Source organism: Leptinotarsa decemlineata, unplaced genomic scaffold (genome assembly GCF_025532065.1).
Source record: "Leptinotarsa decemlineata unplaced genomic scaffold, Ldec_3_MD MMD2_tig00000218_RagTag_RagTag, whole genome shotgun sequence".
NCBI lineage: Eukaryota > Metazoa > Arthropoda > Insecta > Coleoptera > Chrysomelidae > Leptinotarsa > Leptinotarsa decemlineata.
Genome location: NW_027412545.1, coordinates 3,933,421 through 3,951,723, shown reverse-complemented (window position 1 = coordinate 3,951,723; position 18,303 = coordinate 3,933,421). Strand labels below are relative to the sequence as shown.

General features: G+C 34.2%; 2 protein-coding genes across 12 annotated transcripts in view; one reads left to right on the top strand and one right to left on the bottom strand.

Annotated features, from left to right (window-relative positions):
* The window catches only part of Camta (Calmodulin-binding transcription activator), a 995,933-nt gene that overhangs the window by 302,062 nt on the left and 675,568 nt on the right, over nucleotides 1-18,303 (bottom strand). For all 11 annotated transcript variants that reach the window (XM_074173289.1, XM_074173281.1, XM_074173280.1 and 8 more), the window contains one exon: nucleotides 12,996-13,087. In XM_074173289.1, coding sequence (XP_074029390.1) covers nucleotides 12,996-13,087 — 92 coding nt within the window. The remainder of the gene's footprint in view (nucleotides 1-12,995; nucleotides 13,088-18,303) is intronic.
* On the top strand, nucleotides 15,505-16,702 carry LOC141481586 (uncharacterized). Its single transcript, XM_074173333.1, has 3 exons — nucleotides 15,505-15,614; nucleotides 15,795-15,991; nucleotides 16,140-16,702. The coding sequence occupies exons 1-3, from the start codon at nucleotides 15,505-15,507 to the stop codon at nucleotides 16,427-16,429; spliced, it is 597 nt and encodes a 198-aa protein (XP_074029434.1). The 3' UTR covers nucleotides 16,430-16,702.

Genomic DNA, 18,303 nt, shown 5'->3' with positions numbered 1-18,303 from the left:
TGGAAATCAAATATATTCGTTAGAGAAAACTTAGGTTGATTTTTATACGAAAAAAATTGGTTAAATTCTACTTTATGAGGTTGTTTAGTGTAGAGTAACTTTCCAAATTCCTTTCTTATCATTAGTGTTTATCAACATGCATCAATCATCCATATCGTAAATAATTAATTCCATATTCACTAGTGATACGATCCGCTTTGAATTGATCATCGAATACCGACACAAACGCCAGTTTTATCGACGATTAATGGGCGTATAACAATTTAATGTGTTTCCTCGAGTATATTACTTAAACGTTTTGATATGTAACACTAAAATTACAGCATAATAAAATAAACGACGGGACATTATCTCTAAATGGGCGCAACTGTACAATTTCAACGTTTTCTTGTGAACGAACTACTTTATTTTACTATTATAACGTCATTTCACATCGCTATTTGGTTCGTTCCAGAACGGAATGGTAGTTGGGAAGTTTTTATTTTGTAGTCTTTATGATATTTTTTAAGCTGTGTCGTCTGGTTGATTTCAAAAGAAGAAAATTCATTCCGCTTAAACCAGTTATGAATGAACTTACCAGTTAAATAATAAAAATTATTAACACTATCTAAGATAATGGATTGACTACCTCATTAATAGAGCATATACTTTGTGCCTGCCCCGCTGGGTTCCTAATCAGGTCTTAATAGTTCGGCAGAGCCGTACTCTTACCATCTGACCTGAAAGACCACTCACCTTACAATCGGCTTCGTTAAGAAGCTGGGTTTATTTGGCCAAGTGTGAATTGGTGTGAGCCACAATAAACCCTTGCGGGTTGCGGTGGAGGGTCCAATAGACCCACTCAGTTATTAACGTTACAAGGCCAATATGTAGCAAATAACGGATGAGGTTGAATATTGTATTGATATTGATTATAACAACCGAATCCGTTATTTACGTATCGGCCGTGTCTCGTTCAAGACTTTTCGTAATTCCACTGAAAAATTACATTTTGATTCAGAGGAAAGAACAAGTCATGTACCTCGTAATTCTACAGAAAAATCGCAACATCTGGTTGTCATGGAACAGCTTAACAATATCACAACGTCAGTTTTTTGTGTTCGCGAGTTCGCTTTAACAATGACCATGGATGAAATTGAAGAAATTGAGGAACAGTATCAAATTCCTTTAAAAATATTGGAAAAATCATGTGCGGCGAGTGTTGATTTTACTGCCGAAAATAACTCATGAGCGATATCAAAAAGAATATGAAAATTTTGAAGAGTGGCGTAAAGACACGAATGTAAAGATGATCAATGAAGATGTATTATTAGCCTATACTAAAGAAAAATCAGAGGTTTATTCTCCTAACTGGATGCGGACCAGGATTTCAATGTTGAAATTTGCTTTGAAAGTTATGACAACATTGACATTTCAAGGTTAGTTTTTTAAATCGTACACGTATTACTCACAGAAATAGTAGACGAAAGTCTGAAGAAGTAACTAAGGTTTTGTTGGAGGCAGAATCATACATGGTTGCTTGAAAAAATTGTATTATTTCGGCGCCTGTAGGCGTGATGAACTTGTTAAGCTGACTGTGGATGATTTCGAAAGCACCAGTACCAGAGTTTTGATTACATTGAGATATATTAAAAACAAAAAGAACAGAATATTCGTTATTCCCAAAGAAGGACTTCCTTTTGCTGGTTTATACCAAAAATACGTAGATTTGCGGCCTTCAAATTTGGATAATTGACGATTCTTCATTGATTATAGAAATGTTAAATGTGTAAACAAGTTGTAGGTATTCATACTATTGGAGCTGCTCCGAAAAAAAGTGCTGCATTCTTAAAATTGAAAAATAATCAGCTCTACACAGGGCACTCGTTTCACAGATCCTCGGCTACTATGCTTATAGAAAATGGTGGTGATCTCTATCGGTAAAAGGACTTGGAAAAAAATTAGTGTACGATTTTCACTATGAAGGGGTTTACTAAAACCGCGACACGTGTTTCGCTATACAATAGATTCCTCAAGCATAAACTGAAAGGTACTTCTAAATTACCTATTCGTCTGCCTAATGAATGAATCTACCTGAAAAGATCAGGTATTAACTATATCAATACATTTTTTTCGAAAGTATACCTGGAAATATACCTAACTATTTTCACCTGCAAATGAACAGATTCAATTATGGGGAATTATTCAATTCAGTTTGATCGTTTGAGATATTGAGAGTTTTTGAAATTGTCTATTTTCATACTCTCCAACAGGATGAGTTTCAAACCTTTCTTCTGGAAATGGAGGGGCTTGTATTCATGGTTGAACTCGTGTCCCTCTAAGTTTGACCTATATAAAACATCGGACATGACCCACACGATAATTCATACACTCCTGATTTTTCTGAAACTGAACTTTTATCTTTGTTATTTTTATTATACATATCCAAGTTGTTGTTGGTTTTGAAAGCAGTATTTACACCTTTGCTGTGCAGAAAATCTGAAATATTTGTAGTGGGTTGGCCTAAGTAGGTTAACGTTCTATAACTTTTATCCTTCTCTCTTCGAATTGGGTAAACTTCTTTCAAAGCTCGACTATAACTTTTTTTATAATAAAGAATTTATCAGACCGCTACGTAATCATTGTTGACGGCTATTTGCTTTATTATATTCAGTTCTTTATTGAAATTCGCCTCTGACAAGGGCACATTTTTCACTCTGTGGATTATACTGTTGAAAGCTGCTACCTTATGCTGATATGGGTGAGTGGACGAATTATGAATGATAATATCTGTATGTGCCGGTTTACGATAGATAAATTGAAAAATTATGTTTGTTGTTAACTTTTGTTATTGTCAAGTCCAAAAAATGTATAGAGTCGTCCTGTTCCATCTCCATTGTGAATTTGATAGAAGGGTGGAGAGAATTGATGAAATTCAAAAGGTTAGTCAATTGTCTGTTTGTTCCTGTGAAACATACCAGGATATCATCCCCATATCTACGAAACTTACCAGTGGGTTACTGTGTATTCTTCTCTCTAAATCGTCCATGAAATTCTCTGCCAGAATAGGACTAAGTGGGTTTCCCATCATGAGACCTTTGCAGGATGAGTAAAAAGTTTCATTGAATTGGAAGTAATTCTGTGACAAACACACCGTAAGCAAGTCTAATATTTCATTTTTCACTACCGGATTGATAGAGTTTTCGTCCAATAGATTCTCTACCAGAGTAATCAGTTCATTCGAAGAAAACTGGAAAACAGATTCTTTATATCGAATGAAATCATTTTGGAATTATCCGGGAGTGTAATATCTTGAATTTCATTGATCAAGTTTCGTATATTGGTATAGATATGTGGATAATTTCCTCTTGAAGATGATCACTTAGTGATCGAAACACGTGTCGAGGTATTAGAAATAACGATTTGGTGTTGGGAAAAACTCTAGTAATATACATTCTTCATTATCAAAAAAAATATACAGTCAAGCTTTGAAAGAAGTTTACCCAATTCGAAAAGGAGAGAATAAAAGTTATAGAAACTTAACATACTTAGGCCAACCCACTACAAATATTTCAGATTTTCTGCACAGGAAAGGTGTAAATACTGCCTTCATAAACAACAACAACTTAGGCATGCCCATTAAGAATAATAAAGATAAAAGTTCAGTTTCAGAAAAATCAGGGGTGTATAAATTATCGTGTGGGTCATGTCCGATGTTTTATATAGGTCAAACTCAGAGGGACACGAGTTCAACCATGAATACAAGCCCCTCCATTTCCAGAAGAAAGGTTTGAAACTCATCCCGTTGGAGAGTATGGAAATAAACAATTTCAAAAACTCTCAATATCTCATAAACGATCAAACTGAATTGAATAATTCCCCATAATTGAATCTGTTCATTTGCAGGTGATAATAGTTAGATATATTTACAGGTAACGGCCGCCGGCCGTTAAAAAATCTTAACGGACTCTTAAAATTAACTTTTCAATTGTCATATGAATATCGTTAACTCAAAATAACAGTTAGGGATTAGGCAAAACTTTTTAAAAAATGTTTTATAATTCAATAATATAATCTACCATCTCTTGAGAAGAGAAAATGCGAATTTGAATTTATCACTAACTCAGATTTTCATTATTATTAAAAAAGACTATACTGAACTGCTTTTCATTTCAAATGAATGTCCAATGGAAAATATGTATTTCAATTGAATTATCTTAACATCAATTACTATATGTAATCAAAAACACATTTCAATGAGAGAGTTTAGTTCACAAAACTACAACACGTGTTTCGCTATACGATAGCATCTTCAGGCATCACAATTCTGAAATTACAGAGTCACCTTTCCATTCGATTTGAGTGAATTTTTATTCCTGGATGTTGAAGCAGCAAGTTAGTATTGAATGAAAGTCATTTTTTGTGAAGAAAGTCAGAGTTATTTATTGATATTTTTAGTTACTGCATGAATCCAAAGTATTTATACAGTGAAAAATGTTTTATTTATGTTCAATAAAAACTATGTGTGTTTTATTTGAGTAATCTTATCACTCAATATCAATTACTATATGAGTCACCGTCGCATATGGACAACCAAACCTGCTGTTCATGACGCAACTAAGAGAAAGTAAACTAAGTGAATGAGAACTATCACTGTTGATTTCGATTTTTCTATCACTTCATGTAGAAGGTTTGATAGTATAGCTATTGAATTTTTGATATTTTTCATATTTATAGCTTTGAAATACACTTCTCTCGAAATACGAGAATGTACGCTGGTTCTTTCAGTCTACTATTGCTGGACTCTCTTACTGTAGTTCAACCCTTTTCCACGACCTACCCCTTCCGTTCCGTACCAAAATCTAAGTGTAATCAGACTTAGCAACCACACTATCTTAAAAATTTACCCAAAATTGGTCTAAGATCACTATATTTCGGAGCTTTTTTTTCGATGCTGTCAATAATCTTGTGGTATTTTATCAAGATCATGCATAATTATTTGAACCCAAATTCGAATTCTTCAATTGCATTAAGACTTCTATTGTGAAAATAAGCTTAATTCATAACTATGAAATGAAAAAGTTACAAAATACGATTGTAGCAAACACTATTATTCAGGAAACTAATTCAGAACTAATCTAATTTTTCTAAATATGAGACTTCTACTTTAGCAAACTTTAATGTAACTTAAAAGTAAAAACTTCATAGTCGAACAAATAACGAGTAGAAAAACTGAAAACAGATTTCGCTTAACATTATTAGGTACAGTAATGGATGTTGTAATGCTGAACCCCAAAGCAAAACAAATACTTTTCTATACATTGTGAAAATAAAATTGGAAATTGCCACAACAAACAATGTTACATACGAAAAACCAATAAGTTTATATTTATTTGTGTACTCAGTATTTCTATCCACTGAGATATAAACTGCCGAACCGTTTGCAGGACTGAATGTATAAACTTTCCTCTATTTCAAGAGATTATATTTGCCAGTGGCAGAATGTTTTGCGAGCGAGAGAATACGTTGATAAATAAATGTATCGAAAATTGGTACCCATAAAGAAAACCTTGAATCGAAGGTGAAACAGGCAATATATTTTCAAGAGTTGCGGGAGCTTTGATGGTGCGAAATCAATGTTTTCGAATTACTTCGAGCTTTGTGCTGTTGGTATATTCATTTCCAGAAAGAAACGTTTCTAGAATCGTAGAGAAAACTCTTTCGGGTTGTTTTGAAACTTATATTTTTACCGGATGTCATAACATGAGACTTTACCCAATATTTTTATTATAAATATTCCATTCTATATGAACGGAAGTTTGTGGTAATTATTTGATGATGCTATGTGTAATGTAAACTATCGTCTTGACCCAAACTATGACATCATAGAAATTTTGCAAAGGATGATGAATTTGAACGTACTTTATCATTTAAGTAGACGTGATTCATGTCGAAGTCATATCTATATCTATCCCTATATATCTATATCTATACTAATATAAATGTGACAGTTTGTGAGGATGGATGTAAGTATGTATGTATGTATTGAACGGTTTTAGATGAAACTACATAAATACAGCTTATACATCAAAATTACATATAGGCTACAATTTACAAAGGTTTTGTGTAATTTTGGTCATAATATGACGATAAGTATTGAGTAAGTCGGAAAAATGCTTGCTCCCTGAGAGCAGATAATGTACCACGAGATTGTTTATCCTAAATAGTTCTCAATAAAAGTCCGCCCTAGTATATATCTACCTCATATGTGGTAGCCACTAGATGCAAAATACCGACCCAAAAATATAATTAAAATTGGATACTTTTTTTAAAATGCACATTTTAGAATATCTGTCAAATTTTCATAAATATTGATACAATTGTCGCTTTAGCTATTTAATATAGATGAACTTCGTTTTTTACACTAAGTTATTTGAACGAATCGTTTAAAAGTTATCACGATAAGATTAACTTGACGCAATGGAGAAAGCCATTACACGTCGCCATTACGCGTAAGACAAGGGGAAACGATGCGCGGGGGTAGAAGGGTGATCTAAGCAATGAAAAGCCATCGTCGAGATTGCGACTCGAACGCGGGCAGACGCGGCAGACGCGTGAGGGCAGTCGTCGTTAACGGTTGTGTTAGTTTTGCGAATTTATTTGTAGGTAACATAATTCATAGCTTTAAACAAATCTACAATCATACAGATTATTTTCTATTATTTTTTATGTCAGAGTACTTCAAAAGTTAGGTTAAGGATTTCATCTTGTGTTGATACTCCTCAATGAAAACTGTATTATTGATTGGAAAGAATAATCCTATTCTTGAAAAGGGATGTTGAACTTCGTGTCATCATTTAATCGAAAATACTAAAGAACTATAATAATAATAAGTTTCAATAAATTGATGGATGTAGCCGTTACTACGTGGTAGGAGATCATGATGAAAAGAGAAATGAAAATTTCTATATTTCTCACCACTTTTATTTGTAACTAACGTTACTGCAGTTTCGTCTTATATGGACATTTTCAAACTTGAACAATATTGTTTAAGTTTAAAAATGATCTTCAAATGGCGAGTGCCAAGTCACAGTATTTCTGTATACAGTAGTTTCACTCAGCGTCGGTCCCTTTGATGTCGGTGTCCAGGAGTTTCATTTTTTATAATGATGACGTATTTGACACTAATGACATTTCTCCCTACTACAATCTCAACCAAAGCGTGTATACACTGCTCAACATAACAACTATTCATATAAACTGCTAAAAAAAAAACAGTCTATGAAAACCATGTTGGGCACCTGAGAAAATTGTACAAATGATAATAATTTTGCATTTGTGTAATATTGAAGTAACCCAGATCATTTGGGCAATGATGAACTAAGTTTCAAGTAGATTTTAAAAATTCATGGAATCGGCAGATGTTCATATTCGAATGAGACAAAATATATTTTCATTTCAACAAGAAAAAAGACAAGATAAAGAACGTGTTTTGTTATTCATGAACCATGGTACGAATCCATGCGAAATTTCTTTGTAGTGATTTTTGGGGCCAAATATAGCATATTCATTTATTGATTGGAGAATTCAAGATGGCGGACGAGTTTGCCGATTCGATTATATTAAGGACCAATTATTAAAAATATTCCTAATCGAATTCATCACTCAAGATTAAGGAATCTGTAGAGCCTATTCTTTCTGAATTATGTAGTTACTATTCAGGACTTGAAGAAGTAAAAAAGTAATTAAGTATGTAGTGTTCAATCATACAAAAATAATTTTTTTGTATGTATGTACTAACTATAAATGTATGTGAGAGTTTTCGGAGTCGGAAATTATGAATTATTTACACTGTAAGATAATAGGTTGTTTTGCTGCTTCCAGCTTTTATCCAAGTAAAAATTGATAATAAAATCACTGACAAGTTCAAATGCATTTTGACTATACCATTATATATGTTTTCCGACAGAAAACAACTACTTCTTTAGCTAATAACTCGACATATATTGACAAATGTTGATATTTGAATCTATACAAGTCTAGATGTCTAATCAACCCCGAAAAGTTGCTGCGTAGATTAAAAACAGTTATTCTAAATGAAACATGCCCTATTAGTCAGCAACGTCTTATATAATGTAAATTTGACTATCAAAAATACCTTGCGACTGTTAACCTTTCGGAATCCAAGTCGCCTCAGACATAATTGCAAAGATTCTCACTTTGAAGAAACAACTTTGCAAGAGCTCTCTAGGACAAATAGTGGGACTTCGCCTGATTCGAACAAGGAACCAACTGCGAACCGTTTTGAAGTGTTCCTCATCAGTGCAGACCATGCTATCACGGTTGTATACACACAGGGACTCGTTATTCCTCCTAGAGAGCTCTTGCACAGTACCATGGTTCATGAATAACAAAACTCGTTCTTCATCTTGTCTTTTTTCTTGTTGAAATTAAAGTATATTTTGTCACATCCGATCCCATGAATTTTTAAAATCTACTTGAAACATAGTTCATCATTGTCGAAATGATCTGGGTTACTTGAATATTACACAAATGCAAAATTATCATTTGTACAATTTTCTTAAGTGTCCAACATGGTTTTCATCGACTGTATTTTTTTGAGCAGTTTATATGAATATTTGTTATGTTGAGCAGTGTTTTAAACGCTTTGATTGCATGCCTGTCTTAAACTCGTCGTTTGCGCAGACCTAAGACATCGACGCGTGGGTCTGCGCGTAGGAAACTTCAAACCACAAATCAGCTTTCATGAAATTACTGTATACAAAATACTGTGGCCAAGTAATTTATTCAAATATTTGAATTTGAACAGCATACTTCTTAAGGTTTTTGTAACTTTCTCAATGTGAACATCCCATCTCATATGACTATCCATTATTACACCTAAATATTTAATGGTATCTGTTCTGTATATATCAATAACCGACTCGTTGTTATGTATATTGAGTGTGTTGAAATTTGGTAAATGATTTCTGTAAGCTGTAAAAGTCAGAAGTTGCTTTTTCAAAGTTTATTGTCAATAGTTGATGATTAAACCAGTCAATTATCTTTGGCATTTCAGACTCCACCTTTTCTTTCAAGTCATTCCTATTTTCATCCTCATACATTATCATAGTAACATCTGCGAAGCTGATTATAGTTTCTGTAGTATTCAAAGTTAGTAAACTAATGAGATATATTGTGAATAATAGTGGCCCAAGGCCAGTGCCTTGTGGCACACCAAATTGTACTCTTCTGAAATGAGTTTGTTTTTAATTCGTACAAATTGTTTCCTCTGGTATAGATAACTTTCTACTAGATTATAAGTTGTTCCTCTAACTCCATTATCTTCCAAGGTTTCTAGTAGCTGTGTATGGCTCACAGTATCGAAGGCATTGGAGAGATCTAAAAATATACACAGACTGGGTTTTCTGTTATCTATCGCTTTGTAAATTTGGGATGTTAAGCTGTTTATAGCATCTTGTGTAGATTTGCCTTCCCTGAACACGAACTGTTTTTCTGATAGCAAGTTTTTTTCTTTATATAATTGTTGAGTCTGTTCTTGAAAGCTTTTTCGAAAATTTCCGGGTATCAGTGAAACGGGTCTATAATTGTCAGTCACACATTTATTTACTTTTTTATAACGTGGTTTGATAACGACTACTTTGGGTATGGACTACTTTGGGTACACCAGCTTTCATTATTTTGTTAATAAGATATGTCATGGGTTTGGCGAATACCAAATGATATCTATAATAGACTGACAAACCGGTGTTAAAATCCAAGTTGAAAGAAGACTCATTTAAGCTATTTTGTCCACCGAAATTCATGAAGCCGTTCCACGCAAAACATCAATTTTCGATCCAGTAGCGTCTGTTTGCCTACTTCGCTCTTACTTCCACATAATTTAACTTTCAGATAACCGTGCCGGCTCTCGAATCCTGCTTTTCGGCGGCGAGACTGGGACACGCCGCCCCCGCCATCCGTTCGCGGTTCCATTGTGCCATTAGGCCGTCCTCGCTATTATAGAGGCATGAATTCCTGGCGGATATTCGTAGCTCTGTTGAATATTGACATTTCCAAAAGAGAGTGTTTGATACATTTTGCTTTTAATACGATTATCTCAAGAAATAAAAGTAAAATATACCGTGTGTCAACTTCAACTGAATGTTACTGTTGATGTTTGAAATTGTCGTAATAAAAAGTTTCATTCGGCTGAAGTCAATTATTTTATATAAAATAACGATTTATTTCAATATCAGTGGTCTGAAATTTCAGTGAATACAACAGGTTATGTACACAGAGTAAAGATATCCACTCAGTAGAATCGAAGTATAAGGAATCAGTCACTCTCGATAAAAAATTGCAATGGCAACGACAAGAATTGAAAACTTCAATTAACTTTCAGCTGTGAAAATTAAGCATATTGGTCGGTAAACGATCGGTTCGACGTGGGTGCTTTGTTCACTCACTCAAATCAACCGCCGTGTTGATCGGTAGTTCAAGACGCAGGCTGAACGATATATTTTTACTTGCTATCGTCCAACCCGTGTAAGGAAAGGTAAGGCCTCGTTAGTCCTTAACTCGCACAAGTTTAAACTTTTGAGGGTTGTCGTTCGTAGGGGTGCGGTATTTTAAACAAACTTTAAACATATTTTTTTATAGCACTGAAGACCAGAGATCTGATGAAAGTAGTTACAAGATTAAAACCTGTAAGAATCAACATAAATCAAAATATGGGAGCAAAAGAACAATCAAGACACGGTAATATTTCCGTCGATCACCAGATAATTCATTTAGATAATTCATAAGGCCAAATTTCTGAAGAGATTTATAACAAACGGGTAACTATTTGTTTGCAGGTGGTTGACAATGTTTCATGGTAAATTTCATCAGTTCCTTATCTAATATGAATTGAAGAAGCCCACAAGAAGCCACGAGTCTGATTGAGATACGTTGACGACACCTTCATAATATGGAACCATAGGCATATAGAACAAGACACATTTCTGAAGTATATCAACAGCGAGACGCCTTCCATCACTTTCACAATGGACAAAGGAGTCCACAATTTGCCAGTCTTAGATGTATTGGTGAAGAGGACCGAAGTGGAAAACATATGTATACCGAATACCCACTAACACGGGACAGTATCTGAAATACAAATCCACAGCCATCAATCGACTAAAAAAGGAATCATCAAGACTCTAGTAGACCGTACTCTCGGGCTCTATAATATGAGAAAAAGTCTCAAAAAGGAACTAGGTATCATCAAAAAATATCTCCAGCGGAATAGATACCTACTCCAAAGTAATGGTGAAACAGATTTTGGCTGAAACACAGCAAGAGTCTCGCAAGGAAGAGAAGCCGTCAAAACCAATGCTTGTACTTCCTCACGTCACAAGATTGTCGGAAAGGATAAAAAGAATCTGCTTCAGATCTGGAAACACTATCCGTAGCAGCCACACGGAAACCAAGACACCAAACGCGGACTGAGATTCCAAGAATTACATTTAAGTGATACCCTGCGAGTGTGAAAAATCCTATATCGGTGAAACTAAGAGGTCATTGAATGTTCGCATTGCCGAACACAAGAAACACACACAGCGAGGAGAAACAAGCAGATCGGAAATAGCAGAGCATGTTTGGATTCATCAACATAACATCAAGTTGTCTCAAGCTGAGATCATACACAGGGAGGAACACTGGTTTAGGAGGAAATTCGAGGAAGCTGCATATATGTTGCCCAATAACGCATTTATACAAGCTAGCGTAGAGATACGCAACATATGGAAACCAATAATCGAGCGGAAAACGGCCAACTCTTGCCAAACGGTCAGCGATTTGGAGGGCATTGGTGAAAGCACTCTATTGACCTATAAAAAGTCATCTCTCGTTGTTAATATCCACGATTAGGGATACTAACAATCGAAATGTCGTGAAGTGACTTGTCTTGAAATCTTTTGAGTTTTATTCATTTTTTTAAAAGTTCAATTTTCAATTGTTGCTTGTATTTTATTTTATCATAATTTGATTTAATATAAATGTTATTTTCAGCTATTCATCTTGATTCTATTGATTCTTTCAGGGATTTCAAACCATTCAATATCGTATTAGACAATAAAAGTTCGAACAAATGAAATTCGAACTGATAACTGTTCGCAAACAGAAGATCAGAGTTTCACATCATACAATTTATCAGAAATTTTAGTAAATTTGTGTATCTAGGAGTTAAATTGTTGCCGTAATATGTGAAATTATCAACAGCCTGTAGTACATTTTTTGATTTATCGGGATTCTTCAAGAGACGGTACTAGGTCCAGTTCTGTTCTGATCTACATTAGGTCCATTCTTAATTTCGAAGGGAGCATAATTTTTTATGCCGTTGAAACAACTATAGTTGCAACTGGAAATTCTTGGGACAAGGTGTACACAGATTCTGAAGAAATCTTGCAGAATAGCCAAGTATGCCTAAACTACAACTTGTTGAGCCTCAACATCCATAAAACTAAATATATACTATGTAGTGATAAGATTGTTTGCCATCGCATGATCTCAGTATTTTACGAATATTATTTCTAGGTCATTTTAACTGATATTATTGGAGCATAAAATTGAAAAATTGTTCGATGGTCATCTGATCTAAGAGTCTGCTAAGTATATCACTCATTTCCCTGATGATATTAAACAAATATACATTATTCCAGAATCATAACTTTTTCGACACCTCTCTCAGCAAGTGGTAATCTGATTCCATAATACAGTAATCGACCATTTTGAATATAAGTTTTATTTAAGCATAATATCTCCTCCAACCGGAAACCCCGAGATGGCCTCGAATAACATTAGCGAAGTGATTAGCAAAAAGGAAATCGAAGGTAACTCATGAACTTTCGCCTAAAAGTTTCTTAGCTACTACTCCCGCCATTTAGCTTCTTAGCACGTAGAGATCTACATTATCCCAGGAAGTAAATCTTTAATAAGTTTGTTGTTTTTACACCATTAAATACCGCACCTACCTCATTCGTATTCCAGCGGTGACGCTGCGTGGGAAAGTGGTCAGCTCGGGGTAAACTTTCCAGGTTTTCGGGCAGCTTGATGGGCTCTCCGTCTGAAACAAACCATGTCGATACATTATTTCTGAATGGGATTTCGATAGACTTTCAAGTTGGATGAAAGGGAGCCAACTAAAGGGGATATTTAGTGAAATTTATATGAGGTCGAAGAAATTTTGTGATTTTTGAGAGGTTTTAGTCGATTGAAAGGTGGAAGAATGTGTCTTGTTCAACTATAATAATAATGACAAATGAGTTGCATTTTCTTCAGAATATTTTGATGATTTGACCAAATGGTGATACGATTTCGAATGTATTTTGAATGAGTATTCTTCAAGAGAAAGATTAAATTATCTTCTTCTTGAAGATGACCACTTGATGATAGAAACACGTATCGAAGTGTTGAAAATAATGGTTTAGTGTTGGAATAAAACTACACCAAATGTTCCAAAAAATTAAAAACATGTATTTTGAAACACTGAACTCATACCTCTGAATTATATCATGAAACATCGTTTGAGAGAAATCAAGGTCAAGTAAAGATCTCATTCTCTTGTCCGAAATATTCTTTCCAAATATTGATTTTCTAAACTCTGCTAATTTTCATTCTGTTTTACCGAAATAGCTTCTAGCTATGAGATATGCTAAGAATCGCATGTTAAGTGAAAATACCTCGGTAATCCTTTGACTTAGCTCGTACAAGTTTTGAATTTTGAGTGTAGTCGTCCGTAAGGAGGTGACAGAATAATGTCAGTATCGTCTAATAGTAAAAAACAATGCTTCTTAACATAGCTATTTCTTATACGAAAAACCTAAAATTTATATGACACGTCAGAAAACACTATTTCAGAGATGTGCAAAGGGGATGTGAGAATATATTTCACCCTCGAATGAAGAAAATCACACCTAAGTCACTTCCAACAGAGTCTAGCGTTCTCACATGGCTTAGAATGTATGAACATAGCTTGAAATTGTCGAAACAGGTATATAACACTAGACTCTTAAAAGCTTTCGAAAGTCTGGAAATACCAAAGCGCGACATCGACAAAGATTTTTTACCAATCAACACAATGTTCATCGTTTTGTGATAATGTTTTAGGAATTGAAGAAAAATAATTTAGGCAATTGGTGGGTACGTCTCTTTCTGATAACGCCATTTCCTCCCTAAACGGATTGTGATGGCGAAGTTAAAGAACTGAATATGACGTTCATTAAATCAAATTTATTAATATCGAAACTATACGATGCATTTCATATGAAATATGGCCAATTAAATTTTTTGAGTATATTTGATCCCTATGAATGCACTAGACTTAATTAACGTATATGGTTGAGGAGACTCAATTTTTTGTGATGCTGTGTACCATCTATCGCATTAATTCGATTAGTTGGACTACTATTTTCGAATGAATAGCAATCAATTTCGTAATGTACTTTGAACATGAAAAACTCATTTATGCCGAATAATCATATGAAAGGAAAATACGAAAGCGTTTTATTTTAAATCCATTCCTGCTTTACCGCCGAAATTCATTGATTACATATTTATAATCACCTGAAATTACATATCAGTATTTTTTTGTTAGCAAATAGATTTTTTTTCACAAAAAAATGACTTTCGTTTAATATTTGAAGGATTTGTTATTATGAAAACTTGTCAATGCTCAAAAATCGCACCTGATCGAAACATAGTCCAATCATTTTGCTCACGAAGAGAACATATTGAATTACGTCAAACTAGCCAAACTTCTAGGTATGTACTTAGAAAAAACTTTGTCTTGGGAGCCTCACATTGATCATGTGTGTAAAAAATTTAATCGGGCTTTATTTGCAGTACGCCAGATCAAAGAGGTGCTAGACTTAGATGGCATCAAGACGGTCTATTATTCTTCGGCCTATTCTCAAAATATACTAATTTGGGGTACTGTTGGTGCAAGACGTGTGTTTATTCTACAACAAAAAATAATCAGGATCATATTTGACATTGCACTGAGAGGTAGCCCTGGGGCCTTAATTTCAAAACAAAATATTAACTTCGCTCTGATGTAAAGCTTTGCTCTGATTTGTAAAGCGCTGCTTCATGTGAGATACAACGTAGTCAGTCACTCATAATAGGTCATATGCATGTAATATAAAATGGCTCATTTTAATTTTTTTCTTAATCTATTTTGATACCAGATCAATGTAAACGGGTTCACATAACTATATACTTTATAAATTTTAAATAATTCATAATTGAAAACGTAAAAATTACGAGACAGATTCAAATTAGGTAAAACGCAACGGGATTGGTAGGATCTTAGGATGACGTCAAGTCCATGTCAACAGCATTTATTTACATGCTGTTCTGTACTATTCTATTATTGTTTGTCCGTCTAATTAGAGTTTTGCAAGCAGTTATTTGGGTATTATCATTTTATCATTACTGTGAACGTTCCAGAAAATAAATACAAGGACTGAAGCCGGATTTGTCATGGCACAATCTGACAATTTGCCGAAAATAGATGTCTTCATGATGACAAGTTTTTTCGCAAATCATCCCGATTTCACTTCAGCTGAGATGAGAGGTATCAAAGCTGCAAGGTATTTGAATGATTATTGTGTATAAGTGTCTTTAATTTCAGCTTTTCGTTCAGTTTTCTAGTTATTTGCTTACTAACATTGAGAAAGTGTACATAACCCCAAATAATGTAATAAAAAATTTGTTTAAGAAAATGTTTACAATCACTTCTTATTCTAACCTGATAATATTTGTGATTTTAGGTCCCAAATATATTCTTATGGCGATTCAGCTATTGGATATGTTCAAGTAAATAGAAAAGCAAACATATGTGTAGTGAAAGCTCGTATTACTCCCGAACATAATGTGAAACAGAAGTGTTACTCTGTAACAGCAGTGTGTGATGAAGCTGAACAGAGAATTGTCTCTGCAGAATGTGAAGATTGCGCAGCACATTCAGGTACATATAATTGATTGGTAAAGTATTATTTAGAGGACACGACTGAGTATTAATACAAATTGCAACTTGCAAAATAAGAGTCTGATTTCAAAAAGTGATCATGTTTTATCCAGAAAATTTAATTATTATATATATTTTTAATTTTCAGGTGGATGTAAGCATGCAATAGCTTTTATAGCTTGGCTGCACAGGCGTAGCGAAGACCTTTCCTCTACTAGTATCGACTGTTACTGGAAGAAGTCCAAATTATCCACGATAGGCACAACCCTAAAGTATATAAGAGCTAAAGAGTTAAGTAGTAGTTCAAAAGCCAAACCTGCTCCATTTGCCAATACTCGAAGCCTTCTGCCAACTCTAATAAACCATAGCAAAAGCATCGGTCACATGGAAAGTCAACTTATGAAATACTACAAGAAAAAAAGCAGAGTAGAAAAATAATCCATTCATCATTTAGTAAATACACTACCAAATAAACCGGCTAACGCCACAGAGTTTATCAACTATTGCAGGAGTATGATGGACACATCATCTTGCAATGAAGCTAATCTAGCTGCAATTGATCAGAATAACTGTCAGCTGTGGCATGAGCTACGGTATGCTAGGATTACTGCTTCGAAGATGCATGAAGCAGCACACTGCAAAGTTTTCGAAGGCACTTTATGTGAAAGTATAATGGGAGCAATTAAATCAAAGGACACAGAGGCAATGAAAAGAGGGCGTTTGCTAGGAAGAAGGCTTTGAAAGAAGTCAAAAAAAAATGGAACTAAAAATTAATGAGTATGGTTTGATCTTAAACCCTAATTATCACGTATTTGGTGCATCCCCTGATGGTGAGAGTATTGATTACATTATTGAAATCAAATGTCCATCATCTGAGGAGGCCATGAGTAGATATGTTCCAAAAGATGTTATATCCTCAAAATATATGGCTCAGGTCCAAATGCAGATGTTTTTTCAAATAAAAAAAGGGCTTTTCTGTGTTGCACATCATGATTTTGAAATATCAAAGAAAGTAGACATTTATATTGTAAATTATGATGAGAACTATTGTGCAAATATTTTGAAAAAATCATGCTCTTCTGGAGTAATGCTATTTTTCCTATTATAATATAAAAATATCAAATAAATTATAGTATGAGGAGCAAGTTGAAATTTCAGTTGTCAGTTAGCCAAGTTACTTGTAACCTATATTCATTCTATTTGGAGTTTGTACATTGAAAATAAAGTACGTTCTGAGTGTGCCACATGAATATGAATGAAAATAAAACACTTGAAAATTGTATTTATTTTTTTATTGAAACATTTTGCATATTGATTATGCCACATGCATGAGGCAACAACATATGAAATTCTCTCAACCTGTTTATTACACGCTCTACATGAATTCTTAATGCTGCTATTCTTTTGGACTGCTTCACCTCATGTTTTGTATTTGCTGTAGACTTGAACACTGAAGAAGGCCAAATAAGGGTACATTTTTTATTCTCTATCAAATGAGACAAGTCTTTGAAGCCTCTGTCTGCCATAACAGCTATGTTTGGAGGTAAACATTCTAGATAGCCACAATTTTCCACTGTAATGATGTCAGAAGCCCTTCCACCATATCCTGAAATAAAATTGACTAACCCATCTGGAGTACAAGAAATGAGGTATTTCAGAGTATTACATTTCTTATATTGTGACCATGACAGAGACTGGTGGATTGCATTATAGGGTTTTTCAATTTCTATTTCTAAGCAATCTATAATTGAAACAACTTTAGAATACCGTGCGCTAAAAGCGATAGGTACATTTTTAACTATGTCAGATGGTTTAGGCCACACAATTAACACCCCCGTTTTTTCTGATAGAACAATTACTGTTTTCGACAATTTTCTACTTATAGTGCTCTGTGTATAGCCAAATTGTATAGCTAATATGTCAAATGATTCATTTAACTTTATTTTCTTCAAAGTTAATCAAATGTCAATAGTGGGAACTGGAATATTATCACTCAATAGTTTTATCAAATGGTAACTGTTTTTAAACAGTCCTAACATCATTTTAGGCTCTTTTTTCACAGCGGTCAATGTTGTACTACGCATTACATTTTGAAATTGTCTGTCCTTGTTATCTTGAGACCAACTCGCTTCGGAAGACGTAGTTTCTTATTCATACTCACTAGAGATTGATGAAGATTGCGATGTAATAGATAAATCGTCTGTTGGTTTTGTATCTGAGAATAACTTCCTTTTCATACCGGTAATCTGGGCGGTTTCAATAGGTGAAGTTGATGTGTTTTTAACTGGTACTAGAAACGGTGATAATGCTAC

Coding starts and splice junctions, on each gene's coding strand:
- LOC141481586 (XM_074173333.1), top strand. CDS start 15,505: ATGGCACAATCTGACAATTTGCCGAAAATAGATGTCTTCATGATGACA. Junction 15,615..15,794: donor AGAGGTATCAAAGCTGCAAG/GTATTTGAATGA, acceptor TTGTGATTTTAG/GTCCCAAATATATTCTTATG. Junction 15,992..16,139: donor AGATTGCGCAGCACATTCAG/GTACATATAATT, acceptor TTTAATTTTCAG/GTGGATGTAAGCATGCAATA.